Here is a 12,846-nt window from a genome sequence, read left to right on the forward strand (position 1 = left end):
AGCTTGCCATTTCCCTCCTCGTCAAACATTTGTTTCATTGTTTTAAAATTTGCAAGGCTCGTTAAAACAGAAAGAAATAAGATTTAACTCCCCCAAACAGGGTGATTGTTGCTTAAAATTTTTATTTGCTATCAATCTTCACAAGTTCCATCAGCCCCAATAGTGCTTACTCAGTTTTTGAGGGAATTTTTATTGGTGCTCTTTTTGAGAGGGATGGATGGGCAGAGATACAACTAGAAAACCTAGTTAGTCTGAGGGAATAATGAGCTATATTCTTGGGGTTCGTTAGCACTAGTTGTGGGAACAAATAGTCAGACAAGGCAGTGTTTTATAACATCAGGGCGACAATCCATCTTTCAAAGCTAGCCTAATAAAAGCCCACTGATGATCCCCAGCAGAGTACAATTTAATTAAATTTACCCATTAGAGGACTTCTTCCCAATCCTCCTTAACATTGTAGAAATTAATTCTCTTGTTTCTTTTTCTACGATACAGATGCATTGAATCTCCGTAATCGGCAGGTCATCTGTGTCACACTCAAAGTCCTTCAGCATCTGGTTGTTTCAGCTGACATGGTGGGTGAGGCTTTGGTGCCCTACTACCGACAAATTCTCCCCATACTAAACATCTTTAAGAATATGAATGGTGAGTTATTCTAGTAGTCACTATGTCTTTCAAACCCTAAAGCAAAGAGTGGCTTGGGGGTAGGGTTAATTAACAACACAGTTAGAATTTATTGCTGCATATAAACCCAAATCCATTTGGAGTTCTAAATAACATAACCCCCACCCCATCTCCTGCTACTCCCTAAGGATGCAATAAAATTAGCAATTTCATTTATTACTCCTCACACGTACAGCTTATTTAACGCAGTACAGAAGCACTGAAGCAGTTCTGTAATCTCCCAATAATTAAATTGTAAAGTTTTTAATAGTCTTATGAATACATTAGTAAGTTGCAAAGTTTGTCTACTTTTTTAGTTATGTTTTTATCTTAGATTTTCTATGCAGAAATTTTCCTATCCTCTGGTTTATGATCATATTTTTAAATGGAAGTAGTGTTCTTAATGTGTAGAAGGTGATTTATTATGAGTCGTTATTTTTATGCTCTATCTTTATTATAAAAATAGATACATGGAAGCAATCAGTGACACATTTTTAAAAAAGAAGATACTAACATTTCTCCATTTGCTTTGAAACATTATTTTCTAAGTCAAATTTTGACCAAGTAAAAAGAATCAGGTGGTTTTTTGTTTTTTTTTTTTTTTGTTTCTCATACAAAGTATAGGCTGCCTTGGCATTCAGAGACTGTACTTATACTTGTTTGGAAAGATTAATAGAGTTGTTATGATAAAGGATCTCCTTTGTAAGCTTCTTGCTGTGGTATATACCTAATTATCTCCTATGGTTTTAACTTTGTGATTTGATACTAATTTTGTCAATATTTGAAGTTAATTTCTGATAGTCATGTTAGAATTAGGCTTAGAATTAGCCATGTTAGAATTGGAATGGATTAATAATTAGAATTAGACATGTTAGAATTAGTGGAGTGCCACGTGAAAATCTTGCAATCTAATCTCTCCCTGGAGTCAAGGGAGATTCAAACTGAGAAATCTGGGGGACGAAGGAGCTATCATCTATGAAACTTTGATACATTATCTTATAAACTGTTATTTGAACTGCATTTACTTGGTAACAGAATATTTTAGTAGAATTCATGTAGTTATCTGAAAAGATAAAGCCAACTGCTTGATAGTGTGGTTGCCATATATATTCTATACTATATGGTCTTAAACATAAGGAGCTTATGCCAGATATTGTAGGATCTGTGATGTAATGAGCAACCATCCTTGCCACTTGTAATTATTAGTAGATGTGAGTCATGGTAGATGTTCAAGTGAAGGTATTAGTTTGATTACTTGTGCTTAAAAACTAATCATTTCAATAGTAGTCATTTTTCTTTTTGAAAAACGTCATTGTTATTTCTAAATTAGTAGAACAAAAATTTTCTCTGTATCAATGCTAAAACTTTGTAACTAGTCATACCAATTCAACATGGGCTCTGTTTTTAAATTGAGGTCTGTAAAGGAAAATGCACACTCAGATATGATGACTTAAAGCTTCTAATATATAAAACTAAGATTTGTTCAACTTAATGTCTAGAAACTGGTTAAGAGGAAACTGATAATGCTAGACTTAGTCACAAAGCTAAGTCTGATTCATTCATTTTCATAGCTGTGTGATCATAGGCAACTCACTTAAGTTCTTTGAGTCTCAGTTTCTTCTTTTGTAAAGTTGGCATGGTAATGCCTGAGGTATCTACTTCAGAAAATGGTTTTGAGGCTCAGGTGAGATAATTATGTGAAAGGCTTTGCAGATTTGAAATCAAACCAATTCAATGGCATTTATTAAATGACTACTATTCCCAGGCACTGGGAATGTAAAGATAATAGAAAGGAGAAAAAAAAAATTCTTCCCTTAAGAAGCTACCATGGAAAATAAAATAAGTACATACAGGTAAATAGTTTCTTTATAACATAAATTAGAAAGGAGCAGGGTATGCAGGGCAAGGCAAAGAGTAGCTTGGGGATCAAGAAAGCCCCTGTACTCTGTGGCACTTGAGCAAATCCTTGGAAAGGGGTAACAATTCTTTGAGCTGGAGGAGTGAAGGGAGTACATTTCAGGAATGGAGAAAAGTCTACGCAAAGGCATATAAAGAAAGGAGTCATGCATGCAGAATAGCAAAAAAGCCAATTTGGCTATAATATAGGGTACGTAATAGAGAGTAATGTGTAGTAAACCTGCATATTATGGTGCTAGAGCAACAGGACCAGTTATTCAAGCACAGAGGACGATGCTGAGATGAAGTGGTTAACTTACAGGATTAAGATTGGGAAAGCAGTGAGGTGGAAGGAACCAGAGCAAAGTTGATAGCTTGCGTGGAATATGGAGGGACTGGTGATCATGTTGAGGATGAAAAATAGGACTAGGAGACACGAGGCATGGAAGAAAATGGAAAGATAGGAGGTCATGGTGGGATAGATTTCTCAATCACAGAAGTGGAACAAATAGGGTGGATGGTGAGATGAAGTACAATACCATTTATGTGTGGGGCTAAAGTAGAGGAAAGGTACAGGTTGGGTGTGGGAGTTGATAAGGTTGATGAACTAGAAGGTCAGGGCATTTGAGGGGACATAAGTATATATATTGACCTACGAGCAGGACATAAAAGCAGGACTTGGGGAAGGAGGAAAACTGTTAGCAAAGGACTAAAAACTTTAAAAAAGAAGGGGCAGTGGCCTTGGGGGCTGGTAGATAACTACAACTGGAATCTAGATCAGGTAATGTAAATAAATGGAGTGAGCCTCTTAGAAAGATGTTGCTGTGAGTGGTAGCTGGCTGAGGGAGTACATGGTTTCATGCTTGCGGATCTTGACCTCAGCAATGGATTACTATAGAGAAAGAATTTGAGGCCAGTTTCCTATGTCCTACTAGAATGGCGACAAGAAATTAGGACATTTCTCTGTCCCTACAGAGAAATAGCAATGGCTAAAAATGAATTAGAGCAAAAATGGTGTACTCTGGGACCACTTAACATATTCTTATTAAAATAATGTTTTAAGAAATTGCAAACCTCATTAAAATATCATCTTGAAATAGTATAAAACATAGAAAAATCCTGTTCGGAGCTTTTCTAAATGAGGGCATTAGGAATTCTACATTAGAACTTTTTCTCTGCTCAATATGTTTCTGACATTTGGAAAAAATATTAGTTTCAGCTTCCATTCCTACTAATCTTAGAAACCTGTCAGCAAAATGCCAGGATACCATTTACTATATTTCCAAAGGGTCATATTAAAAAATTGGAGCATTCTAGCAATGAAAAAACAACACTATTCTTCAAAGAGTCATTTTTACCAGTGGATCCAATTGCAGGACTAGAAGCTTATCAGAAGATTTCTAATTACAATAGCACTTTTACTGCTAAAATAATTTAGCTTTAACAACATTTTTCACAAATTCTCTTTTCAGGATGATATGGTTTTGATTTGGTATCTAGTAAACTGTATAGTATGTTATACAAGGCATTCAATAAAATGGCTTCAATCTTTACTAACCAATATACTTGTTATGTAAATTGTTAGATGATAACAATATTTGGGCTAAGGATGCATGTTTTCAAAAGGTTCATCAAGTCACAACCTTAGAAATAGACCTTAAAGATCATTGTGTCCAACATGGAATTATCTTTCTATAACATTCTTGACAAGTGATCAGCCAGTCTCTACTTTAGAGGACAAGAGACCTACTAACTTATAGATAATCCATCCCTTTTTGTATCAGCTGTTACTCTTAGAAAGTTTTTCCTTCTAAAATCTGTTCTCTGACATTCTATGAAATAAATCATATCCTTCTCCTATATAAAGCCCTGTTAATATTTGAAAATAGTAATCGTGCCTTCCTTAAGTCTTTTTTTTCCAGGCTAATCATTCCCAATTTCTTCAATTATTCTTCACATGATATGATTTCTAAACTTTTTGTCATGATGGTCACCATCCTGTAATGACTATTTATTCTAGGTTGTCAATTCCTTTTACAACAGGGCTACTAAAACTGAACACATGTCTTAACTAGGGCAGAGTATAGTAGAACTACCACTTACCTTGATCTGGATATTGTATTCTACTATTGTAACATCAGATTGCTTTAGTTTGGGGGGAACCCTATCGTGCAGTTAAACCATACTGAACTTGAAGTCAGCTAAAATTCCTTAGTCTTTCTTACGTGAACTACTGTTAAACCAAGTCTTTTCTATCCTGTACTTGTACAGTTGATTATTTTTTAAAATTTTCCGTATAGTGCTTTGTGCATGTGAATGAAAAAGCAATTTGTTAAGCTCAACTATGTACCAAACATTGTGTTGTGTGTTAGGGATACAACTATAAAAAAAATTAGACATTCCCTACTCTTAAGGAACTTATGTTCTTGGAGACAACACATATAAGAGAGTGGTGGTGAAGTCCTTAAGAATGACAGGGATGCTTTGACCCAACAATAGCACTTCTAGGGCTGCATCCCAAAAAGATCATACAAATGGGAAAAGGACCCACATGTACAAAAATATTTATAGCAGCTTTTTTTGTGATGGCAAAGAATTGGAAATTGAGGGAATGCTCATCAATTGGGGAATGACTGAACAAGTTGTGGTATATATGAATGTAATGGAATACTATTGTGCTATAAGAAATGATGAACAGGCAGACTTCAGAAAAACTTGGAAAGACTTGTATGGTCTGAGGTTGAGTAAAGTGAGCAGAACCAGGAGAACATTGTACACAGTAACAGCCATGTTGTGTGATGACTAATATTGATAGACTTAACCGTTCTCAGGAATATAAGGATCTAAGACATCTCCAAAGGCCTCATGATGGAAAATGCTATCCACATCCAAAGAAAGAACTATGGAGATTGAAGCATACTATTCGCTATTTTTTTTTCTGTTGTGTTTTATTTCCTCTTTCTGGTGGTTCCTCCAATTGGTTTTAGTTCTTACTTACAACATCACTAATATGAAAATATGTTTAATAGGGGAAAAAAATCCTTAGTCACCTAGACCTCCTGATTTTTAAAACACTGAGAATATAATGAGATTAACATGAGATGAACACGTGAGAAAGTAAGCATGAAGGAAGGAAGAAAAGAGAGCAGGGAGCAGCTATAGGCACAAAGTAATTAAGTTGTGTGGAGCAGAGAAAGATACAGTTATAACTATCCTTGTCCAGTAACTCTTAAATATAATATTCCTGCCAGCCTTGTCCCAGGAGTATGGAGCTGAGAAAGCCATTATCTAGAAGGTCCTTGCTAGGGGGAGAAGCAGACATGAAAGCCAGGTCACTTATGCACAATCATTGAGAAATCAACAGGTATAGAGGAGGCTAAATAGTACTTATGATAAAGGCAAGAAGTGGCTTATGGAACATTAAAAGAATATCTTGGTACCTGATGATCAGCAGAGTTCAAGGAGCTAGTAAACATATGGAGTTAGGCAGAAATGTTAGAAACTGAGAGAATAAGAATAGTGTATGAGTAATAAATAATATGAGAGAATTTGTCACACTGATGATCCTGCAGGTAAAATTTTGAGGCTAACCTCATATTCAAACTTTCTCTAAATATGAGATTCAGCTAAACCAGTATTAGCATTACCCTTGAAGGGAATGGCCCTTTCCAAATAATGGTAGGTGCTAAATAAGTCTAACCTCCCTAAATGTGTTTCATAAGCACACTCTTGATAGATTCATTCATGTTTTTGATTGAGATGTTGAACAGGACAAAACCGAGTATGGAACTTTAGGTATGCCAGTAGAAATCTCCCTCGGACTGACATCAAATTGGTTTTCACTCAACTACAAATTCACCTGACTATTAATATACAGCCCACATTTCAAGACTGTAAAATATCTTGTTAAAATCAAAATATATTATGACAGTCATTTCATTTGTTTATAGTAAATACATAGTTCCTAGTGATGACCATTTTCTTTTTAAAGTACTTGTAAGCCATCTATTTTAGAATGAGTTTTACTATTTTTCCAGGGCTCAGTATGAAGTTTACTAGTCTTTGTTTCATAGCATATAGCCTTTCACCCTTTAAAAAAAATTAGATCATTTCTAGTTATTTTAAAAGTGATAAGAGCACTAGATTCAGTATCTGGTAAGATCTGGGTTCAAATACTTCTTCTAACACTTGATAAGATAAAGGGTAAGTACAGTATCCTTTTTACAATTTCCTAATATGTAAAATGGGAACAATGATGCCTACAGTACTAACTTCATGGGTTTGTGGTGAAGATCCAGAGATAGCAATAGGTAGACTGGGCCTGTATTTAATTGGTAAAGGAAATTCCCAGGTGAGAAAATCCCTCTGCCAATATAGGTCAACACCTTCTCTGTAATTTATATTCTTAGAGGTGCCTAGAGCACCCAAAGGTTTAGTGACTTGCCCAATGTCACACAGTCAGTATATGTCAGATGTGACTTGAACCCAAATCTTCCTGGCTTGGAGGCACATGGTCTATATATTCCACCACGTTGCTTCTTTGTGAGGATCAAGTAGGACAACATTCATGAAGATCTTTGCAATCCTTAAAGTGTTCAGTAAATTAACCATCATCATCATCATCCATAATATCTTTATGTCTTCCTTTTGTAAATGATCTTATGAAATTCTGAGTTCATCAGAGATCTTCCTATGCAGTCATGCTGATTTCCTTAACTGTGTCCTGCTTTTTACCTTGGGGTACAATATGATATAGTGGAAAGAGTACTGGATCTAGGAAGAAAGTCCTGGCTGGGCCACAGATTTTGCTATTATTTTGACTCTAGGCATATCTTTTAAAATCAGTGGGTTTCATACCTACTCTGCCAACCTCCTAAAATTATTTTATGAATAAAATTAGGTAATATATGTGGAAAACATCCTGAAAACTATGAAGCACTATGTAATCATAATGTATTTTCTTTCTCTTCAAGAGTATTTTTTATTATTTTGTCATATTTTTATTTTAGAACCTCTGTCCCTCTAACACCATTTTAGAGAGCAGTATATAATAGTGCACTTTAACACATTCAAACTATGAATACACTTTATTGAAATGTTCCATATAATCTTAATATAGGTATATAAATTACCAAAATGTTCTATAATTGAAAAAAACCCACATTTTTATAGCAGGCTTCAATTCTTCCTTTCATTAGGTTTGAAGTTTTTATTTTAAAGTTGTACTTTTCTGGTATTCTATATCATATTATCTGGTATAGTATCACATGAAAGCAAAATATGTGGATTTTAAAAAAAAGGATACATGCCTTTGTTTTCTCACACACCATAAATGTAAACATGTTACAGAAACATATATGCATATACATAATTATGTATAAGCACTACATATTCTAGTCAGAAGGTAAGAAAAAAAAGGGGTTTTTGAAGTGATTCCAGCTGAGGTAGTTGGACTTGTCTCATGGAGGATATAAGTCTTGAAGGAGGTGGGAAAAGGGAATGAATTTTACCTTAAAACTTCTCAGTCCATCATATATGACCTAGAAACCTAGGATTTGTAGGGGACACATTTGAAATTAAGTGATCTCCTATCTAATGAATTGATGTCATTATTTGCATAGTTATGCAGCCAAAAAAGTCATATAGTCTTGCTAAAACATTTAGAGAATGTTTTTCTTAAAATGTTGAAATCTTTTTGCAATATATGCTAATATTTTTCCACACTGGATTTAGACTCTATATTGAGAGGTGGAGAAGGAAGAAAGCTGCATTATGTATTTTGAAAAGAATCCCTTACCTAGTTAAGCCTCTTAACTATTAAAGATGATGTATTTTTAAGTGTTTGAATTTTAATCTTAAAATTCTTTCATTTCTAAAAGATGAAATTTTATTAGTTCTTGGTGTTAAAACATGTGGATAAATCTCTAACTACACAAGATCTTTATTTAACAAATCTGAGGAAAAAATTTTACATATTTATTTGCATGCATCTTTATGCCAACTAGGTAAATACATTAAAACAATGGATTCTAGAGGAAGACACTGCCTCCCCTAAATGAGTCTTACCAAAAATAGTGATAGTTGCAGAAAAACAGGGGGCTTAAATCAAAGGATCTCTCCAGAAATTGGGGACATTGTGATTTGTTTAATCTTTTAATATTACCCCATATTATAGCTATAAAATTTTTAATTCAATATATTGGCACATATTTGTGAATAAAATGCATTATAGCATTATATTTCAGTTTCATCTATGAAAAATAGAAACTTAAACCTTCCCATATCCTCAGTTTTTCATAATGCTTAACATTTGTGACAGAGTATTATCAAGGTGGAAATTACTGTTGCATATGTGACAATAAAGTTTTTTAAGAAATATTTTGTACTGGGCTTTTCCTCCTCCCCTTTGCCTTAAAGTAGTCACAGGAAAGATAGAATATATAGAAAGAAAATGACATAAAGAAAGACATCTATTTATATAACCAAGAATAATTGTTAAAATGGAACAAAATAGGCCTGAATTTTATAATGTTAAAAATCAGAAAATTTCAATGTGGTCAAATGGCCAAAAGGCCATCTTACAGTTAGCAGGATTCAAATACTGCTTCTGATACTTAATTGGCTGTGTGACCTGAGTAAGTCACTTAACTTTAGTTCTCTCTTTGTCTGTCTGTATCTGTGTATGTATCTCTGTCTGTCTGTCTGTCTGTCTGTCTGTCTCTCTCTCTTTCTCTGTTTTGGCAAGGCAATGGAGTTAAGTGACTTGCCCAGGGTCACACAGTTAGTAAGTGTCAAGTGTCAGAGGCCGGATTTGAACTCAGGTCCTCCTGACTCCAGGGCCAGTGCTCTATCTGTTGTGCCACCTGGCTGCCCCCAATAGTCTCTTTGGTGTCTTCTCACTCAAAATCTATGATCCTGTGAAAACACAGTTATGGGGGGAAAAACACACAGACCATTAATGTGAGTCTTCTAAAGTGTCAAGACTAAGTATCCATTTCCTGTCACAGTTATTATTTCTCTTTTACTCTATGAGGAACCCAAGTCAATAGTTACTACAGAGAAAACAAGGTTTATAATTAAAAAGCCCAATGATGAAAAGGAACATTAAGGTTCCACATAGGGCATACGTTAAATGAATCATGATGTGTGGCCATCAGATAGCCATGCAGCAGAAATTAGGTAGACAATTTTAAGCTAAGGTCTACAGTATCACCAGTCCTATGATTAATCCTATGATGCATAGTATCAAACCCGAAAGAACAGACTAAGTAGACATTGCATATAGACAGTGTGGAAAGAACTCTCAATCACATGCCATACTGTACACTCAGGCTCCGACTCACCAAGAGTAACGCTGTCTTGATTCTCCTAAGTGAATAAAATTCTTATAGGTTTAGCCACGTGTTTTCAGACTCATCGATGTGTCATTAAAGGACATGGCCAAATTCCCTGCCCTTTGGGAAGAGAGAATGTGCCGCTATGCTGGTTCAAGAATTCTTTGGCTATTCGTTTAATTCCACATGGCAAGGAAAATGTACTTGATGAAAAAAAAAATGATCCTTAAAGCTTAGAATCAGCACCATCTCACTAGCCAAAAAGGACAAGACTGTGAGCACGATGCTGTGGACTACTTTCCAGGTGATGGCTTTTTGACCAAGAGAGGTGTTATGGTAATGTCTGTAGAGTAACAAAGAGAATCTTCAGGGGGATTCTTAGTGTTCAGTATGGGATTTTTGCCATGGGAAGTTCAGAGAAAAAGACAAGAAAAATGAGGGCCAAGGCAGGGAAAAGCCAGTTACAGCATGAATCAGGGTGTGGGTTCGTTAAATGCTACCCAGTACTCTGTAGGCAGTTGTATGCCAGGCTTGTCCCTGCCTGCCAGTGCATCTGCTGATCTTTAGCATTGGCTGGCTGTGTGTGTGTGATAAATACAGTGAAAAATCATTGTTCCCGGGTCTGAATGAATGCTTGGGCAGACCCCTCCCCCTATTATTGTGACTGACCATTGGATAATTATTCAGGAAGATAGATAGTTTATTCAGGAAGAAGGCCCTGTGTCCCTCACTAAAAGTGATCCTGGACATAGCATCCTTGTGGGGGGGACAAAGAAAACAGATGCTAAGTGACTTGCCTGGGGCCAAACATCTAGTAGATATCTGAAGCCGTATATGAAAGTCTTCCCAACTCCAAGTCCAGGGTTCTATCCACTGTACCACCTAACTTGCCTTCCAAATAAGGTGTAGAAATTCAAGTCTAGGAACCAGAAATACAGAGGGGCCATTATTTCATTATTAGGGATTTCCAAAGCTTTCATGTTCTACTACTTATCCCTTCCTATTTGGCTTCTAGCTAACTAAAGGAGGCTCATTAGAGTCATTATCCATAGCATTTTCTCATTACTGTGGACTAAATTCCAAGTCAATCATGTTTGTCATTTGTAAATTGGAAATCATCACCCCTTCAAAAAGAAAAAAAATTGAGTTCCAGTTGGGCATATCTGCAAGTAAACACACAGCAGAGCAGAATTCCTCCCAGTAAAGAGAGGCTTAACACCGGTACACCAGGTCTTGGAGTTAACAACCATACCTTCATTCCTTTTTTTTAAAGAGGTTCTTAGCATGCTCTTTGATTATGCAAATAGAAAATTAGAGTAAATGGGCACCTACTTATAAAATCCTCTGTTGGCAAAAGCTCTTATCTTCACTTTTTGCTAGGTAAAGTTGGGATTGAGTTCTGGGAGTTGGTGTTGGCTACAGAACTCCAGTCTCCTTTATCATTACCAATATCCCCAATTCTTGATGAGTAGGGTCAACATTTCCTTCCAGAGACATTGTCTAGTCTATTGACATTTGTCTAAATCCAGGCAGGCACACAGGCAAATCTATTTACTACAAATACTTAACATGTACCCCAAAGGAGAAATCACAATGAAATTTTCCCAAGGGAAATTAACATTCTTTTCTAGTAATATAGCTTAACTTATTACTTAATCTGGACAAATAGACAAATAGTTTTATCTAAGGTTTATAATTTAAAGTAGCTTCAGCTTGTAATTTGCCATTTTAAAAAATCTTTTAAAAATTACCTGTTTTAAAACACCCTTAAATTGCAATTTTAAACATCTAAAAATGAATACTCATTATTCCCAGTTTCATTCTTAGTTTCCTTTATGTCAACATTTTCATGAGCTCCTCCCAATGACTTAAGTCTCTATAGTAATAATAGCTAGAATTTTATAGATAATACTCTAAGGCTTGCAAAGCAGTTTACAAATTTTGTTTGATTTATGTCATAGAAATCTAAGTATTTTATAGAATCTAAGGATTGCTTAGAGAATTAATGAAATTGTAAGCAAGTTTTCTAATACATTGGATTCTCTTCTTCACAATTATATATATAACATGATGACTACATTCACATATGGATTGTTTAAAATAACAATATTTGACAAAGTAATTTATAATTTCAGAAACAAAAAGATTTGGAAGGAAATACTCCATTTCTTAATTTTGCATACTTTGTATTGTTTTCTTGAGGATTATCAGGCTTCCAATTCCAGGAATTCATTCACATGCAACATAGCAAGAAAGTGGATGAGGTCTGACATTTGTAATCATGCCTTTGACAGTCACTTTTGTAACCAGACACAAACTAGATTCTGCATTTTCTTTCTCCACTCATTGGTGAGTGTGTGGACTCCTTTTCTAACCTACAAATGACATTTCAGTGAGTCAGAGAAAGTTTCAGTGTTGTCATTCCTCCAAATTATTTGTGCCTCTCTAACTCAGCTCTACTATGGTACCTGCACCAAAGACCTCCAGTCATTCTCCTTGAGACCACATTGACTTGAAGACATTTTCTGTACCTGAGAGAAGCAACATGATTCATTGAAAAAGCATTGAAATTCAGGTCTAGGGAGACCCGGGTTTGAATCCTACCTCTGACATTTACTACCTGTGTGGCCCAGGGCACAGTTTCCTCAGCTAAGAGAAGGAGATGACAGTGCTTGTAAAGCATTCTGCTTCATAGTATTGTATGGGGCAAGTGCTTTGTAATGTGAGGGCTGTATAAAAGTGAGAGATTATGACTTCAGAAGATCTAGGTAAGCACTTCCTTTTTCTAATGCAAATTGCAACCCCATCATTCCTTCATGAGTTGATGTGGCAAAAAGCAAAATGCTTATCTGGTGGGCTCTCTGACTACCTTTTGATGATGAGCATCACCTTAGTTTTAGACTTGTCCTTACATGACAGGCACATAGGCTGGTAGAATCTGTCAGAACTCATT

General features: G+C 35.5%; 1 protein-coding gene across 3 annotated transcripts in view; it reads left to right on the forward strand.

Annotated features, from left to right (window-relative positions):
* LOC114031482 (parkin coregulated gene protein homolog) overlaps window positions 1–12,846 on the forward strand; it is a 619,672-nt gene that overhangs the window by 345,622 nt on the left and 261,204 nt on the right. For 2 of the 3 annotated variants that reach the window (XM_027846570.1, XM_027846571.1), the window contains exon 4: window positions 496–645. The exons of the other annotated variant lie outside the window; for it this stretch is intronic. In XM_027846570.1, coding sequence (XP_027702371.1) covers window positions 496–645 — 150 coding nt within the window. The remainder of the gene's footprint in view (window positions 1–495; window positions 646–12,846) is intronic. 3 annotated transcript variants of the gene reach the window in all.

This window comes from Vombatus ursinus, unplaced genomic scaffold (assembly GCF_900497805.2).
Source record: "Vombatus ursinus unplaced genomic scaffold, bare-nosed wombat genome assembly UNPS02015175.1, whole genome shotgun sequence".
NCBI classification, from domain to species: Eukaryota; Metazoa; Chordata; class Mammalia; order Diprotodontia; family Vombatidae; genus Vombatus; species Vombatus ursinus.